Source organism: Onthophagus taurus, chromosome 8, assembly GCF_036711975.1.
Source record: "Onthophagus taurus isolate NC chromosome 8, IU_Otau_3.0, whole genome shotgun sequence".
NCBI lineage: Eukaryota > Metazoa > Arthropoda > Insecta > Coleoptera > Scarabaeidae > Onthophagus > Onthophagus taurus.
Genome location: NC_091973.1, coordinates 1,614,929 through 1,633,358, shown reverse-complemented (window position 1 = coordinate 1,633,358; position 18,430 = coordinate 1,614,929). Strand labels below are relative to the sequence as shown.

General features: G+C 34.8%; 3 protein-coding genes and 1 long non-coding RNA gene across 7 annotated transcripts; 2 read left to right on the top strand and 2 right to left on the bottom strand.

The window, feature by feature from the left end:
• Window positions 1-93: 93 nt before the first annotated feature.
• On the bottom strand, window positions 94-7,552 carry LOC111415276 (arginine methyltransferase 4). Of its 2 annotated transcripts, XM_023046879.2 has the most exons (9): window positions 7,394-7,552; window positions 7,162-7,284; window positions 3,866-4,627; window positions 3,582-3,804; window positions 3,345-3,532; window positions 3,185-3,295; window positions 1,694-1,857; window positions 1,503-1,621; window positions 94-1,451 (listed from the first exon to the last, which is right to left on the bottom strand). In XM_023046879.2, exons 1-8 carry the CDS (start codon window positions 7,524-7,526, stop codon window positions 1,520-1,522), a joined length of 1,806 nt encoding a protein of 601 aa, XP_022902647.1. In that variant the 5' UTR covers window positions 7,527-7,552; the 3' UTR covers window positions 94-1,451; window positions 1,503-1,519. The 2 variants fall into 2 exon arrangements, with proteins under 2 accessions (XP_022902647.1, XP_022902637.1); XM_023046869.2 differs by having other exon boundaries at window positions 94-1,621.
• A 3,931-nt stretch (window positions 7,553-11,483) lies between these two features.
• On the top strand, window positions 11,484-13,292 carry LOC111415291 (GDP-mannose pyrophosphorylase B). 2 transcript variants are annotated; one of them, XM_023046913.2, is made up of 3 exons: window positions 11,484-11,691; window positions 11,762-11,848; window positions 11,903-13,292. In XM_023046913.2, the coding sequence occupies exon 3, from the start codon at window positions 11,913-11,915 to the stop codon at window positions 13,011-13,013; it is 1,101 nt and encodes a 366-aa protein (XP_022902681.1). In that variant the 5' UTR covers window positions 11,484-11,691; window positions 11,762-11,848; window positions 11,903-11,912; the 3' UTR covers window positions 13,014-13,292. The 2 variants fall into 2 exon arrangements, with proteins under 2 accessions (XP_022902681.1, XP_022902674.1); XM_023046906.2 differs by having other exon boundaries at window positions 11,484-11,848.
• LOC139431165 (uncharacterized) lies at window positions 13,281-15,557 on the bottom strand. Its single transcript, XR_011641471.1, has 3 exons — window positions 15,422-15,557; window positions 13,990-14,114; window positions 13,281-13,928 (listed from the first exon to the last, which is right to left on the bottom strand). It is a non-coding gene; the product is annotated as an uncharacterized lncRNA (long non-coding RNA).
• Window positions 15,498-18,291, top strand: LOC111415286 (uncharacterized). Of its 2 annotated transcripts, none has more exons than XM_071198793.1 (5): window positions 15,498-16,294; window positions 16,344-17,401; window positions 17,515-17,732; window positions 17,930-18,084; window positions 18,135-18,291. In XM_071198793.1, exons 1-5 carry the CDS (start codon window positions 16,227-16,229, stop codon window positions 18,217-18,219), a joined length of 1,584 nt encoding a protein of 527 aa, XP_071054894.1. In that variant the 5' UTR covers window positions 15,498-16,226; the 3' UTR covers window positions 18,220-18,291. The 2 variants fall into 2 exon arrangements, with proteins under 2 accessions (XP_071054894.1, XP_022902661.2); XM_023046893.2 differs by having other exon boundaries at window positions 16,344-17,464.
• Window positions 18,292-18,430: the final 139 nt, after the last annotated feature.

Sequence of the window (18,430 nt, the reverse complement as noted above, 5' to 3'; positions counted from 1 at the left end):
TTTTTGGCCGACAAACTAAAACAAACTAAATTACATCTAGAAAACACTCCTATAAAAGAAATTTGATGGATACTTGGAATGAAAATAAGGATATAAACGAAATAATTTTTTTATTAAGTAGAATAATTTATTGTTTACCTACGTTTTACAAAATATCAATGAAAATTGGATGGTATACAGTACAAATGAAGAAAAAGAAAAACAAGGGGTATTACAATAGCCAGTAAAGTACCATTGAAAAAAAAAATAAACAAAAAAAATAAAGAACAGCAAAAGATGTATATCGTCCGAAATGGAAGTGTGTTTTTAATATACAGTGCCGCCAGACCTAGATATGTAACTAGAAGCTAATTTTGTATGCTTCGTTACTAAACGAGCGACCTAAAAACCGTTCGCTACCCGACAGTAATCGATCGATGCTTGGATTGCTTAGGATTCGTTTTTTAATTTATTTATTTTTTGATCTGAAGGGGTGGTGACGCAAAGAACGGTTAATTAAATTATTGTCCTTACCCTAAATGTACAAATAACAAAAAAGAATTGAATTACACCTAATTTAACGTGATTAAAAAGATCGAGTTGTTACAGTACCGGGATTTTTTAATAAATTTGTTAATTTGTCTTAAGGTTTTTTTCGCATAATATTCTCTGGATCGTTCTCGCACAGGAATGTTAGATCGCAATTCTTTTTATAAATATGTTCGACTAGACTGGACTTTCCGGAACAAAATAAAAAAGAACAAAAAAGTATAATAAGAAGAGAGTTCGTATAATTCCTTAACGTACTTGTAAAAACCTCGACAACTGTATCTCCTACCTGAACACAGAATTAAGAGTAGTCACTGAGGGCACTCGCGAGCTTAAAAATTAGTAACGTCATATGTACACAACGTAGTAGACTTCCGCACGTGTATTGTACGTAAACTAGTTAGTGTCGATACGGAAACGGCACATGCCCGAGGACTACTAATAACCTATATAATGAATTAGTCTTGTGTCTCGTGTCTGCAAAAACGAAAAAGCGGGAAATGGGGCTGGGGGAGTAGGGCGAATGATAATACGTATAATAGGACCGAACTTAACACTTAGAAAATTATAATAGTAAAAGTGGTATATAGCAGCAAAACTTAAAAATTTAATATAAAAACCTAGACACCTTAAACACGTAGCTAGGATAAAAAGTAAGTTTCCCTGCCGCGTCGTGAAACCTAAAAAAGGTGAGGAAGAAATTCCAGATACGATAACGAAAAAAAAAAATAAAATAAAATAAAAAAAATAATAAAAAACATATAGACAAAGTATTTTAACATAAAATAGAACGAAGAGGTGACTCGTCGGAAGAACAGACAGCACTTATTTTTTTTTATCACAATGGCGTAGTCACGATGACATACATCAATTGGGAACGCGGCGGAACTGTCCGCGATCTGTCCAGATCTTGGCGAAAAAAACTAAAATTAATAAAATAAATACGTTGAGCATTACCGCAAAAAAATGAAAACCTAATAATGCACACTGTCTACTGTCTGTACGCGGACATCGTCATGCCGTTTCCCGGCGTCACGTAATCTCCTATCATCAGGTTTGTACTTAACGGGTAATTCGCCATCAACAATGGTTGCTACATAACCCACAAAAAAATCTCAATTACTTATCGAAGTCACCATATTAACACCTTTCAATAATCCCGTACCTGTTGGGCGTTCGGTGTTGTGAACAACGATGGCGAAATTGCACCTCCAATCAATTGGGCAGTTTGTGTCGACGTTGGACTAGCTGCCACACGACCACGACCTGTACTCGAAATGCACCCTGGGTGGATATTTGGCGGAGCACCATCAGTTAGCTGCGCTGGATCTAATTATACACCATTAAATTCAATGACGAAAAAAAAACTTGATGACAAAAAAATGATGGATGTACACAAAACCAAAAACCCAAAACCACAATAACACTTAACGCTATTCAATTTATACATGCTACAGATTAATATATTTGATCCAGCAAGGTAACAATCTTTTTATCATATTATATCTAAACGTTGCTAGAACAAACAGTTTGTGAGCCAAATAAGCAAAAAAATAAAATTGGCCGTCAAGCACGATTTATACTGTGTTTGATTTTAGTTGTTACAAAGATATCCAACAGATACCTCGTCTTCCTCTTCATGTAATTTTCATATTTTCTCTCTTACATTCTAGCTCTTAGATGTGTAAATATTGAGAAAAATATGAAAATTTGCTGAATTCTTAGTTTTACAAATTGTTGATAGTATCGTCGGCCGCCCTAAGTAGTGTTCATGATACTTGGGGCGGCCGACGTCTTCGAAGTCGACCGAGATTATTTCGTATATCAAGAACATTCTCTCGTACTTTTGCTCTCAGATGCGTCAATATTGAGAAAAATACGAAAATTGGATGAATTTGTTGTTTTTTCTAGTTGTTGATGGTAACACTTGGAAAACGGAGCTGTTGATAGAAACGCTCGGAATATCGAGAAAAGTATTGTTTATGAAACTTGGGGCGACCGACGTCTTCGAAGTCGGCTGAGATGATTAAGTATTCTTCATCATTTCATCATATTGAATATGGCAGATAATAGAATATTAAAAGTTTGCTTCTATAACATTTTGTCATAAGCTAAAATCAAACACTCTGTATAGCCCAAGCACCATCAAGAATTTAGAAATCTAACATTATTCATGTAATACATAATAATAGGAACATAATGCCATTAGTAATAATTAATGGGAATTGTGTATTGAGGAAAAACCAACCAAAAATAGGAACTTCAACAAAAAGTTTAACCATAAAGAAAGTATCACCACAAAATACAGAAATATATAATATATTATTTAAAAAATAACCTCCGCAAATTTCCGAATAAATTTAGCTTATATTCTGTATTCTGTGATAAAGCCAAAAGCGCAAGTGTTATTAGCAATATTTAAATTAATTTTAATATATGATTTTGTCGAAAATAAGCTATATTTACTGATTCCCTTTTTACAAATGATAGCAACACAAAATTTGTGCCATTCATATTTAAGCATGCGTACTAGAATCCCGAAAATTATTTTATTTCATTACCAATAATGCGCCATTAAATCTTTTGCATGCATAACGCAATCCCATTTTCAAAATGAACCAACTCAAACCAATTCTCAAAAAATTAAAGTACTTACCTAAAGCAATTAAATTATTAGTCATTAAATTGTTACTAATAACCGATTGTGTCGTGTCCATTGAAACCTCCCCAAGACCGTTCACAGACATTCCATTAACCATATTAACGGCTAAAACGCAAAAATGAACAACAACAAAATTAAGTTATTAAAAATTTACCGTTTCTGACTCCTTGAGCATCAATTTGGTTCCAATAATTTTCGCTTGGAGATATGTTTGAGACACCGGGAGGGGGTTGTACGGGCGCGCCTGTATACCGGAAATACGGATTTTTCAAATCAAGTGTGTTAGAGGATCGCTGGTGCGATCCCTCCACTTGTAAATCGATTGTAACGTCATAACTTTGCCTGTAAATGAGCTTGGTTATTTTTTATTCACAAATATTATAATTTGTACCTTTTGTTAGCTACCAAAAGAACTTTTCCGGTTATTACTTGACCTTGTTTTACTATTAACGGGTGCTCAAGAAGGCAACGTACTTGGTACCAATGTGTTAAAGGTTCCGTTGGACCTGTACTCAACCAAATCGTGTGTTGTGAACCTTGAAACGCAACATCAAACCAAAATGCTAAACCATGAAGTGTTCCCGATTCCAGTAAATGGAATTCTAAAGGAATATCTACACAAAAATATTTTTTTTACTTTTGTAATACAATCTTGAATAAAATTAGCGAAAGTACCTATTGTATGGAGATCCGTTTCGTCGGCTTCTAAAAAATCAACAACATGTCTAACAGATTTGCTCATACATATTCTGATATCAAACGTATCGACAATGGGTTGTCTAAAATATTCTTTAATCGCCCAGTGTTGTATTGCAGATAAATTAACGCCATGAAAACAAGTTTGAAACCAAAAATTGGCCTTACTGAATTGTTCCATATAGAGAGCATCATCAGTGAAAGGTGCAATGTGGAGATCGCCACGCGATGGGAACATTTTTCCTTTAGGAGCGAGCCATTTCTTTGCATGAAGATACGTTTCTAACATTCGTTCGTTGTATAACATATAACCCATTGGTTCAGATATAATAACATCTACATTTTCCGGTATTTCAACTTCTTCAATTTTACCAGCGATTACCGTGATTTGATGATCAAGTTTATTTGCGGCTACTAATTTTTGGGCATATTCGGCCATTGACGATGCTTCAACCGCGTATACTTTTCTAGCACCCGCTTGGGCAGCAAAAAATGATAAAATTCCCGAACCCGCACCTACATCTAACACCACTTTGTCTCTAAAGTCATTTATGTTACATAATATCGCTCTTTGATAAGTGTACGTTCGTATAAAATCCTGTAGCATGTTCTGCTGTTGAGATAGATAGCCGTAAAATTGAAAATACTGCGTTGCTGATGATTCTTCTGTACGGACAGAAAATACGGAAGCACCTTTTCCATGTTTTATTTTTGCTAATTCTGTGTAAAATCTCTGCGAATCTGAAATTTTTTAGTAATTATAAATTAATTTATCAAACACTATTTATACGAAAAGATTTTTGGAATGATTCCAATTCTTAAACGCAATAAAAATAAAAACTGAGAAAGTGACAAAAACAAAGTTCTCTTTTGGCACACTCTAAAATGTACTCACATATAAGAATTATATTATAAATATGATTTGTTTCTCATCAGATGCTATTTTATGTAAGGCTGTGTTGGAACGCTTCCAATTTTAAAAAATAATATAAAATAAATGAAAATGTATTTAAAGTTGAAATTTAAAAATAATTAATCAAAAAGTGTTTCGACCCAAACCAACGCGAATCAAAAAAGCATTATTCTCGTCGTTGTCCAAATCATCTCGACCTGTGATAGTTGGGGTTATCACTTAAATAATATGTTACTATATCTGTGTCAAACGCTCGAATCCCCCTTAAATCAATGATTGCGTGATTGAACTAGAAAGCTGTTTATTATAATTTTTATTTTTAGTTAAATTGTATTGCAAACAAAATCGGGTGTCATCCAATCACGCATTACAAGAACAAAAGTGCTAAGTGTGTAGATTGAGACTTCACACCATATGTTTGGATTTCGCCTAGATGTTTTATTTATATAAATATGCTTCTAATGAAACAGGTCTCGGAACTCTCGGGAAGAGTCGCGGATCTTCAAAGGCATTCTTATCGAATTAATGCGGGGTGCTGGAAAGACTCTAAGAAGAGTATTTCAATGAGATCCTAACTGCAAATGAGTTCTGGTAATCAATGAAGCGATACTTTCTTCCTTTGCGACTTTAGTCGAGATGTTGCAGTATGCCTTGGCTAAATTAAGTGATTTCTAGAATCACAGCTTAATCAATTCTCTGAGTTGAGCCAAGGTCGCTTGCAGCTGAGGCACTTTTGACTTAATAAGGCAAAGTTATTCTCTTATTTATTATTTTACTCTCTAAATTTTATTATTCATCAGATATCCCAAGTATATGAAACTGCTAACCCTCTCTATCTTGTCATCCCAGTCTTTGCTACCATATCCTTGGTCTTTGGAAATTTTATCTATAAGCCCATGCCTCAGCTTTGTTTTGCAACCTTGTAAATTCCAAAAATGACAAGATTTTAATTGTCCATGTTCAAAGTCCTGTATCTTGTACTATCTTTCCAGGGCAATATTAAAGAGCAGATACAACAGCCTATTGGCAACCAATTGGTTATTTTTGCTATTTTTTTATCGCAAGGAAATGGGAATTAATGAAACTTTAAGGCAATTTTTCTTGAATTTTTTTATGACACCTTTATTATTAGAATTTATTCGTTATTTTTGAGAAACACTGTCATAATATCTGCTCTTGGCGGTTATTATGAGAATGTGGGAGGTCAAAGAACTAAAAGTCTAATTCTGTTTATGTTATTTGCTTAACTAGGACCTGGTTGCATCCTGGCATTCTTTCCGCAGAGGTTTTTGTGGATCATTACAATGTATGGTAGGTTTGAGGGTCGCCCAAACTTTAAATTTAACATCGCTCGCTTGTTATAACTACAAAATAAATCCAAATTTGAATTACTATTACTTATTAATGAGGGCAATTGGGGGAGAAAGTTAGGTGTTGATATTGTTGCCTGAATATCCTGAGGTTCTTACATTTTCTGAGTGGAGAGGTCTCATTGATATTTGAAAAGTGGATTTTTAAGAATTTTTTACTTCAATGTCGTGATTCGCCTTGAATACTTATTACTATACTCATATGAATGAGTCACATCCTTGCTATTAATGCGTTTTATCACTCAAACATATTTTTTTGCCACTTTTGGAATGTTTCTTACATTTTTCCATTTTTATCATCTCGTCAGCTCTTTATTATAATTTCGTTTATTATCATTCCTTAAGTTGTGGAGTTGCTAATGTTGTTTGGTAAGTTGTAATTTAGGAAGAGAGTTAAAGGGATTTGAGATTGAAATGTTTTAATGTAACAAGCATGATTTTGCAGAAACTTTGTACTACTAAAAAAAAAGTGATAACAATTATCAAAATTCGCGTTAGGATTAAATGATTTTCTAGAGAAAGAAATCAACACTTTTCAGTATAAATCATTTATGTTATTTGAACTTTGATAATAATTTGTGGATTTAGGAATTTTTTTCTTATCTAATTTTATTTTTATGAGATGTTTTTTGCAATGTTAAAAAAAGTTATTTGAAGTGTTTAAACAAGGGTTTCTTTGTTATGTCTTGCAAGTCTAATAAAACCCTTGAAATTCAACAATCGCTATTTGAAGAACAATGGGTTCTTAGAGTGCACATAAATTCAAAAATATTACTCTATAAACCCGATTTTATTTTCAATTTAAAGCCCCTTTCTTTCATCGGTTATGAACAAAACTGTTTTTTTATTCGTTTCGGAAACAAACAAAGAAAATTAATTAACAAATTTTATGATACACCAAAAAAAAATCTTTTGTATCACTTTATATAACATATAAATTAATGTATGTGTTAATTATATATATATTATTATAAAAATGATAGAAATCTCACCTTGCTCATTAGTGAATTTAAAAAACAAAGATTCTCTGTCAACAGTGAAGGTGAAGGCTTTGTTCCCAATCCGACAATATTCGGTACTTTGTGAGACAGGAAATTCCAATAAGACGGTCTTACCTGAAACGTTTAAGGCGTCTAATATTAAGATGAGAAAAAAACTGGACCGTTTCAAAGCTGGTCACGTTTGGTACACAATAACAACTCGAAAAGTACGTATTGTACTCACCCGATATTAACTTCAAACTCAAGCCCTGCGGATCGTAATCGATGTTTAATTGAACACGTTGATTAAATTTTTGTTTAAGTACACCGTCCGTATTTATGTTATAAACATCAACATCCCAGACCTTAGGCGCCATTTTTGAGTCTGTCACACTTCGTTATTTAACGTTTCGGTATTTTTTTTTAATGTATTGCTCACCCTGCCGGTGACGTCACGCGGTTAACTAAAATTCAAATCAAAAGCAGCCCATATTAAACGGCGAATAATGTATTTCTTAGTTGTAGTGGTCTTCAACGCCGATTCTAAACTGAATTAGATTAAAAAAATTAATAACTAATGTTATTTTTAATCGAGGCAAACTGGGTGAATTTAGAACAAGTAGCGCCATCTTTTGACGCAATTGATACATTAAACTAAAATGTTATTGACTTTAAAATTAGAATGTTTAAATTTTTGCCTTAGCGCAGTATTAAAATTAAAAAATGTCTTTAAACTCAAAACAGAGAATGAATTGAACTCACCCCAAATCTTATGGTGAAGAAGGTATGTTGTATACAAAAGTAGGTGAAAATGGATAAATCTGAGATATGTTTAGGTAAATTCGGGTTCGAGATTACAGAAAATTAAGAAGAGAATTGAGAAATGCACAAAAATTAAAGAAGACTTGTCCATGATACTTTGATAGTAGACTTGGTTTCACGCTCCGAATCCCGAGTGATACCATTATATTTTTCTGGATATCTATGCATCTGAGAGCTAAAGTGCAAGAGAGCAATATTGTTAAGAATAAAATTTTTTTATAACATGCTCCGATTCCTGAGTATTGTTCTTGATACAAGAACTAATCTCGGCCGACTTCGAAGACGTCGGCCGCCCCAAGCATCTTGAATAATACTTAGGGCGGCCGACGTCTTCGAAGTCGGCCGAGATTATTTCTTCCATAAATTTCAAGCATGGTAGACTTGGTTTCATGCTCCGAATCCCGAGTGATACCATTATATTTTTCTGGATTTCTATGCATCTAAGAGCTAAAGTGCAAGAGAGCAATATTGTTAAGAATAAAATGTGCTACAACCTTTGTTCTAAAAGTTTTTTTATAACATGTTCCGATTCCTGACTATTGTTCTTGATACAAGAACTAATCTCGGCCGACTTCGAAGACGTCGGCCGCCCCAAGCATCTTGAATAATACTTAGGGCGGCCGACGTCTTCGAAGTCGGCCGAGATTATTTCTTCCATAAATTTCAAGCATGGTAGACTTGGTTTCATGCTCCGAATCCCGAGAGATACCATTATATTTTTCTGGATATCTATGCATCTGACAGCTAAAGTGCAAGAGAGCAATATTGTTAAGAATAAAATTTGCTACAACTTTTGTTCTAAAAATTTTTATAACATGCTCCGATTCCTGAGTATTGTTCTTGATACAAGAACTAATCTCGGCCGACTTCGAAGACGTCGGCCGCCTCAAGCATCTTGAATAATACTTAGGGCGGCCGACGTCTTCGCAGTCGGCCGAGATTATTTCTTCCATAAATTTCAAGCATGGTAGACTTGGTTTCATGCTCCGAATCCCGAGTGATACCATTATATTTTTCTGGATATCTACGCATCTGACAGCTAAAGTGCAAGAGAGCAATATTGTTAAGAATAAAATTTGCTACAACTTTTGTTCTAAAATTTTTTTTATAACATGCTTCTATTCCTGAGTATTGTTCTTGATACAAGAACTAATCTCGGCCAGTGTTGTTAAATACCCGGGTATTTATTTCCAAGGGTAAATTTCCTGGATATATAACCGGGGGTATTTACCCAAGATGGGTATTTAGAGGTATTTATAAAATTTAATTTAAATTGAGTTGATGGCAGTTTTGCAAGCACTTCAAGAATGCTGAGTCGATTATCGATATATCAAACTTATTTATAATATCTACAACAAAGCTACAATGACTGTAAAATTGCATGAAAGTTCTGAAAAGAGTAGGAAGTAGTAAAGTACTGATTGTGAGTAAAACAAAGCGATACACTGTTGAACACAAATTGTTCATCACAGTCTTGGAGAGTGCATTTAAAAAACTGGATTGGACCCAAAAAGGCATACACATTGATGGCAAATGCTTTAGTAATTTGCGCTACGTGGTCGATATGGTTCTTATTTCGGATAGCCTTGGAGAGATTAAACTAATGCTGAACGATTTAAAGGAGTTGTGTGCAAGAGTCGGACTAAATATCAACGAGGAGAAATCAAAATTTAAGACAAATCTTGTTCCCAGCTCTAACATCAACATTGGGGATAATAAGATTGAGAGGGTTGACAGCTATGTATATCTTGGCTATGAGGTTCATGTATCGAGAGATAATCAAACAAGCGAATTAAATAGAAGGATCACACAGCCTACGGGAAACTTAGAGATATCTTCAAGAGAAAAGGCAAAGAAAAGCTTTCAACCAATGCATGTTTCCGGTTATGACATAAGGCTCCGAAACTTTAACATTAACGGTAGTCACTGCCAGGAGGGTCAAAGTAACGCAAAGATAGATGGAGAGGTCGATCCTGGGTGTAACTCTGAGGGACTACATACGAAATGAAGACCTATGAACAAGAACTGACGTAAATGATGTGGCAACATTGTAGCAAAGCTAAAGTGGAACTTGGCGGGTCATGTCGCGCGAATGAAGAATGAGCAGTCAACAAAACGGTTGGTTGAGACCGCAAGCGAACAGACGAAGTAGTCGTCAAAAGAATGACCAACAATTGGATTCAGGCGGCACAAAATAGAATCGAATGGAACAGAATAGGGGAGGTCTATGTCCAACAATGGATGCAGAGGGTTGCCTGATGATAATAATCATAATAACTTGATCTAATATAAATTGACAATTCCTCGTCTTCAACGTCCATTTCATCAACTACCTCTTCATTTTTTTTTGAATCTGATATATTTTTGCTGATATCACTTTTATACGCCCTATTTGGGTATTTACCCTGCACCGTGGTAAATACCCGTATAAATATCCATTTTAGAAATACCTACCCGCCGGGTATTTACCGAGGTCCCATCACTGATCTCGGCCGACTTCGAAGACGTCGGCCGCCCTAAGTATTATTCAAGATGCTTTAGATTATTTCTTCCATAAATTTCAAGCATGGTAGACTTGGTTCCACGCTCCGAATCCCGAATGATGCCATTAACAAGCTGTAAAGCTACAAATTCATCAAGTTTTCATATATTCGTATTTTTCTGGATATCTATGCATCTGAAAGCAAAAGTGCAAGAGAGCAATATTGTTAAGAATAGAATTATCTACTACTTTTGTTCTAAAAGTCTTTGTGTAACATGCTCCGTTTCCCGAGTGACACCCATCAAATTTTTATATTTTTCTTGTATATTGTGAGGACTTAATACCGACCAAGAAGAAGACCTCCAACGCGATGAAAAATAATATATACGGCTGCGAGGAGTTCTTAGAGACAATTTATCTGGATTTCTATGAATCGACTTTCTTGGGAACAATATGCAAAGGCAATCTCTGAATCAAGGAAACAGAACAAATATTTCTGATAAGATTTCCAAGGTGCTTGATTGCTGACGAATACAAGATCAAAGCCAAAATTACCAGCTGCGATAAATTCTGTGACTAAGCTGACAAAATATATAAACATTTTTCTGGGAATGAATTGGCAGCTGATAAAACTATGACACACGATAACAAAAACGCTGTTAAAGGTAAATCACTACAAAAAAAATGTTTGTTATCACTTAACATGAAAGTAATAACTCAGAAATAAATTTTTTAATAAAAATTAAATAAATTAATAATAGGTGTCACCACTGATCTTCAATTAAATCTTTTAGAAATCATTAAAAATAACTTTAATTATTAACGCCTTAACAAATAATAAATTCAGAAACACCTTTTATTAACCAAATTAAAGTTTAAACTCATAAATAAAAATTATCATCATTTTCTTTAAGTTAATTCTAAGTAAATAGCGACATCTATCGGTGAATTTTCCAAAAATTTTTTCGAAGATAATAAAAATCTAATTAATATTTATTAATCTAATGTTTTCATACCTCATTTTCGTATCAAGCGCCTTATTTTTAATGTATAAAAGTGTTTATTTAAAATTGATTTAAAAAAAATGGTACTTTGAAAATGTTTAGTAAATGATGAAACTTTTGGAAATTGTTGTCATTTGAAAATTTGTCAACGGTTACACCTTAATTTTTGTTTTTTGGAACGCCCATTCTGCTTATCAAGAAAATTTTTTAACTGACCACCGGTTATCACTTAAAGTAATACACAAATTTTTGCTTATGCAGTAAACAGTAATCAGAAATAAAATTTTATCACATTTCTGTGCAGCATAACTCGCGTGACGTGTAAAGTGCCAACAATTCAAAAATAGCGTAAAAACCGAACACTAGGATTCGAAAAAAACATTAATAACCGGTGAGTAACAATTAAAAGTAAAATTTTATGTTGACACTAACCTCTATCTTTTAGGTTAGAAAATATGACCGAAAACAAACAAGGAATGAGGGCTTTAATTCTCGTTGGTGGCTATGGTACTCGATTGAGACCATTAACCCTTAGCAGGCCAAAACCTCTCGTTGAATTTGCAAATAAACCTATATTATTACACCAAATTGAAGCGTTGGTTAAAGCCGGAGTTACAGAAGTGATTTTAGCCGTTTCGTACAGGGCCGAGCAAATGGAAGATGAATTATCCCAAGAGGCAAAGAAGTTGGGTATAAACGTTATTTTTTCGCACGAATCTGAACCACTTGGAACAGCGGGCCCATTAGCTTTAGCTAGAGATATACTTAAACAAAGCAATGAGCCATTCTTTGTACTCAACTCAGATATTATTTGCGAATTTCCATTCGTGGAGTTAGCTCAATTTCATCGAGCGCATGGAAAAGAGGGCACCATCGTTGTTACAAAGGTTAAAGAACCTTCAAAGTACGGAGTTGTTGTCTACAATGAGTCAGGATGTATACAAAGTTTCGTGGAGAAACCACAAGAATTTATTTCTAATAAAATTAACGCAGGGCTGTACATTCTTAATCCTAAAATTTTAAATCGAATTGAACTTCGCCCCACTTCCATTGAAAAGGAGGTCTTTCCTGGAATGGCTTCTGATGGCGAATTATATGCTTTTGAATTGGAAGGTTTTTGGATGGATGTTGGCCAACCCAAAGATTTCTTAACCGGGATGTGTATGTATTTAAAATCGTTACGACAAAAATGCCCCGAACGCCTTTACGACGGACCTGGAACAGTCGGAAATGTTCTTGTCGATAAAACTGCTAAAATCGGTGAAGGTTGTCAAATTGGACCCGATGTCACAATCGGACCGGGCGTTATCATCGAAGATGGCGTTTGTGTTAAACGATGCACTATTCTTAAAGATGCCAACATCAAATCTCACTCTTGGTTGGAAAATTGTATAATCGGCTGGAAATCTTGTGTGGGACGTTGGGTTCGAATGGAAGCCACCACGGTTCTTGGCGAAGATGTTATCGTCAAGGATGAAATCTATATTAACGGCGGTCAAGTACTTCCCAATAAAAGCATCGCTGCGTCTGTGCCTGAACCACAAATCATAATGTGATTGTTTTTTTAAGTTTATGTTGATGAAATATTATTTTTTTTTGATTAGAGCATTTATTTTTGTGTTTAGATTATAGTTGTATTTTTGTTAAGTTACGTTCCCGTACCACATGAACACTTTTTGACCATAATGACGTGAATCATAGTGGTATCATAGATTTACATGCACAACATCATAAAAATATTTTTTTGACTACGTCTCAATTTGTTATTTATTACGATATGTTCTTAATGTAAAATCTGTCAATTTTTAATACTAATAAAAAGTATTTGTACTAAATGAATGTTATTTGTTAATAGCAAAAAGAAAAAGAAGGTAAGGGGAATTATAGTAATCAAAAAAATTATAGTTTATACTTTTTAGGAGTCTAAGAAAATACATGGAGCAAGAAGGGAGTAGGAATAATTATAACAGAGGAACTAAATCATGGAAGATATACATAAGAACGAATTCGCAAGGGGATGGAGCAAACTATAGAATGAACAGAATTCTGGAATCAAATAAGAAAACTGAAATAAAAGCCGTCAAAGTAAGATTCAAGGATGGAAAGCTGCCACAAACAATGGAGGAGAGAAGAGAAGATGAGATGATTGAAAACACTACAGATATAGCAACTGCAGAGATAGCAATGGAAGAATTAGGAGAGGCAATGATAAAGATGCAACTCCCTGATTGGGCCCCTTGTACATTCTCCCATTACACACTCTGGTCACATCAACCAGCCTAAGGCTAGAACAGCTCCTAGAGGTGCATTCCTGATATCATCTGTTGTTGGCCATTTCTCTCTGAGGTCGGTCAATCTCACATCAATCTCGTCATCCTGTTCCCAGGCTCGGCAAGGAGGGGAGTCAACAAGCTTCATGCTTTGAAGGTGCTTATTTACCTTATAGTATCTCGTGAGAAGAACTGTTGCGGCTAAAAAAGGAAAAAAACACAAAAAATTAAAAAAAGAATTTATAATGATAAGAACACTCACTTTTTTAAAATCGCTCTTTCCACAGTGGATTGGCAGCCTCTCCAAAAATCCGAGAACGCGGGTGAGTTGTATGATGTTTTTCATAATATATTCTGTGCAGTCTTCGATGATTGTTTCCCGTTTGCCTATAAGAAAAAACGGAATACTAAATTTAAAACAATTTATATGTCTAAGGAGACTAGAAATCAAAGGGACACACTAGATCTTTTGGGGTGGCTGGCCTCTGTAACTAGGTCCAGAGAATCCTACGACAAATATGCTCAATGTAAACAAAAGTACTTTGATCTCTTAGAGAGCGAAAAGAAAAAACATTACACGAGAAACATTTTAACGGCCGATAATAAACAAAAAAAAGATGTGGGAGGTTATTAATAAGGGACGATCCTATCATCATGCACAAAAAGAAGTAGGAACGAATTTAACTGCACAAAACTTTAGTAACTACTCCGACAACGACGAGTTCCAACGTTTATGTAAAGAATACAGCAAGAATTTTTTCAAAAAGTCTTTACTTTAGTCCCTGTACCAAAGACGAGATAACAAATATAATTAATCATTTAAAAACCAAAAAGAGCGAAGATGTCTATGGACATTCAACAGCTGTTGTAAAGAAAGTTGCGAATGAAATCTCTGAACCGCTTTGTATGGTTTTAAACAAATGTATTGAAGAGGGAGTTTTTCCCGAAAGGATGAAACAGGCCAGGATCGTTCCAATTTACAAAAAAGGAGATGACAACGATTGCTCAAATTACAGACCGATTGCCCTCCTTCCAGTGTTTTCGAAAATCTTCGAAGAAGTAATAAAACGCCGACTAATCAGCTACTTGCAAAAAAATAAAATATTTGACGACAGCCAACATGGTTACAGGACCGGAAGATCGACGATCACAGCTGTTACCCGAATGATACGCGATGTCACGGAAGCTCATGACAATCGAGAAAGCGTGGAAATGACCTGTTGCGACCTCACCAAAGCTTTTGATACGGTGGACCATAATCTATTACTGGATAAGCTCGCCTTTTACGGCGTACGGGGATCAACACTAAGTCTAATGAAATCGTATCTGAGTAACAGAACACAATATGTCGCTTGGAATGGTTCAATATCCGATGTGAAAAACAATAAATACGGTGTACCCCAAGGATCAATCCTGGGACCGATCTTATTTATACTGTATATGAACGATCTTCCTCGAAACATAAAAAACTCAGAAACGTATCTATATGCGGATGATACGTCGTTCGTAGTAAAAGGGAAAACGAGAGAAGAAACACAATTGAGAACTAACGATGTCTTAGAAGACGCGTCTGATTGGTTGCGAGCGAACAAGCTCATCCTCAATGAACAAAAGAATCAAAAAATTAACTTTCTCACGAAAGGAAACTATAACGTGGTGAACTTTCTTGGCTTGAAGTTGAACAATCGTCTCACCTGGGATGACCATGTGAGTGCCCTTTGTAGAAGACTCGCGAGTGCAGTTTTTATGGTGCGAAGATTGGTGAAGTGTACCGAACCTGATGACGTCTGTCCAAAAACTTTTTTTTTGACATATAAATAAACATTAAAGGATATTTTAACAATTCCTTGGCGAGATGACAGCCCGGGGTTCGGTCCCACCCGTTTTAAAGAGAACGGGCGAGATAGATAAAAAGATAAAATTGAAAGTGTACATCTTGGTAGCAGTCCCAATATTAACATATGCCAATGAATCATGGACACTCCAAAATAAACAAGAAGGAAAGATGACAGCAATGAGAATGCAATTTTTACTTAAAATAGTAGGGAAGACGATGTGGGATAGGAATGAAGAAATAAGACTGGGAGTAGAACATAACACAACAGTAAAAAAGGTACCTAGGAAGACATGGAAGGAAAGAATAGCAGAAATTGAGAAGAAAAGAAGAAGATATAAAGGAATTAGCCACGAACTCTATCAAGCATAGGGATCAGGAGAAGAGAAAGTTTATTAATAGCTTTTTGTAATCATGACTTAGATAATAAATTGAAATTTTAATCTAATAACTTTTTACCATATCATAAAATTGGTTATATTCCTTTGTCCCTTAACAATAAGTCCATTAAAGAATTCGATTTTTCGCGACCTACTAACAAAATATTGATTAGCACGAAATATATAGTGTGCGTAATACCCTTCCTGTGTTTACAGCGTTCACTCGAGAGTGTAACAACCCCTAAAAACGTCCACAAAAACATTAACTCCCAACAAAATAATTTAATGTCTGAAATTTCCACTCCGTTGTTGTTAAGGAGAAGATTAAGCGTTCCGGAGATAGTAATGAGAAAGTAAGTTCAAAGCAAGGTTATTTTTTTTTGTTATGGTTGTTTTTTGTAGATATTCCCTGGCGCAAAAGGTCAATGACGAGGATGATGATGGAAGTTTGATGATAACTGGTAGAAAGTCGTCGAGTATGTCGCGAAAGAAAAAAAAGAATTATCGCAGGGTGAATTTGTGGAGAAACTCGAATTTTGAGAATGAAAAAATGAAGGTGGAGAATAATTTGAGTCAAATGACGGAATTAAACGTGATCTCAAACGTACGATTGAGTCAGCCCACTTTGGACTTAATTTTTAGAGAAATTCTTAAAGAAGCCAAGTTAAATTTTGTGAATGAATCGACATTTCACGAAAGTGAAAAGAAAGTTATAAGTTCTGTGGACGTGGGAAGCCCTTATAAAAATACCTCCCAAACGAGTGTTCCTAGATATTCCGCAACTCCAAGAACTTCCTCGATGGAAGTAAATGCCTCATCGTCCGGAAATGATAACGGGTCCGATTCAGATACGTTCCTAGATAGCTTAGAAGATCTTTCGAATGTTCTCTTACCTGATAACAGCGACCAAAATAAAGCCTTAAATAAATCAAAATCAAAACCTTGCCCAGCTTTTTTTGTTCCAATCGAAAACAAAGCTACAACTCCCACCAAAAAAATATCCGATTTACTTCCGAATCGAGTTAAAGAAAAATTATTCGCTCGACAAGAAAAACGGCAAAAGAAACTTGAAAATCCCGTTTCAACATTACCAAGAGTTCCTATTGATCCACGCCCAACAGGGAATTCAACGATTCCTATTGAACCAACAGGAACGAAACGATTCATCGTGAAACCCAAAAAATTTAATTTCCCAAAAAGGAAACAATCACCAAAAAGAAAACCATTAACGATCGTTTCAAATGATAACAAATCGAAAATTCCAATTTCCATGACACCAAATTTACCAAAAATAGTTGATGAGAAACCAAAGAGAACCACAAAAATACCAGTTAGTAGACGTAACATGGATACAAAAGTCGATAGACTCATCGCCAACATCCTCATCGATACCTTAAATAGAGGCATTGAAGAAACCCAACCTATTTCTAAAAAAGAAACCAACAGCTCCGTTCCCCAGGGTTGGTCATCACTTTATATGTTACACAAACATCCCGAATCACCAGAAAGCACTTCAGATGAAGGTTCCTAAACATTTCCACTTTTTCTTCATAAATTTTTTTTCTAATTTTAGGTACTCATAATTCACGTAAAATTACCACAAAAAAATACAACGATAGAACACAATCACCCCCAATTAACGAATGGTCCGTTACGGTTGAAGGATCTTACGTTCCCGATATTGAAATGAGATTGCGTTTTCATCGAATGGACCATCGAAGGAAAATCGAACAAAAAAATAATGTTCGATTACCAGCGATGAGGTTTCCACCATCATCTATTAATAATGAGGTATGATCTTATTAAAAATCGATGTTTGTTTAAGATGTTGACTTCCGCTTACAATGATAAATTTGCGCACTTTAACCTTTCTATTTATTTTCTTTGGTTACATCAATCAATTTCACCCATCAATCATCTTTTTGCAAGAACCTCTCTTGTATTATGTCATTAGATTATATATTAATTTAAAAAATTAATTATTATAGCGTTGGTCAGAAATGACTGGAGTGAGTGACTTTTTGCGATCAAAAGGTGATGAGAGACCTTCGAAGGTGAATTCTACAAAGCATCGGAGAGACGTTTTACCAAAAAACAGACAATTACAACCGGTTCGTGGATTGGAAAGTGTTTTGGGGGAAAGGTGATTGATTCATTTTGGTTTGGATTATTTTGAAACTTATTTTGTTGTAGTCAATTGAGTGCTATTTTGAGGAAATTTCCTGGATTACTCACTGTGAATGGAAATGGAATTTTACCAGATAAGAATCACTTATGAATAAAATTTAATTTTGTAGATGCACTTGACGTCTTATAATTGATTGTCATTAAAAAGAATATTTTATAAGTATATTTTTGTTTTATTAGTTTTGATTGAAAAGTACAAAAAGACATGATTAAATTAGAAACTTATCCCGGAGGCATATAATTTACTGGTAATCGAGTTGTGTGTGCAAAAGCGAATGAAAAACGCACGATTCAAGGTCGAT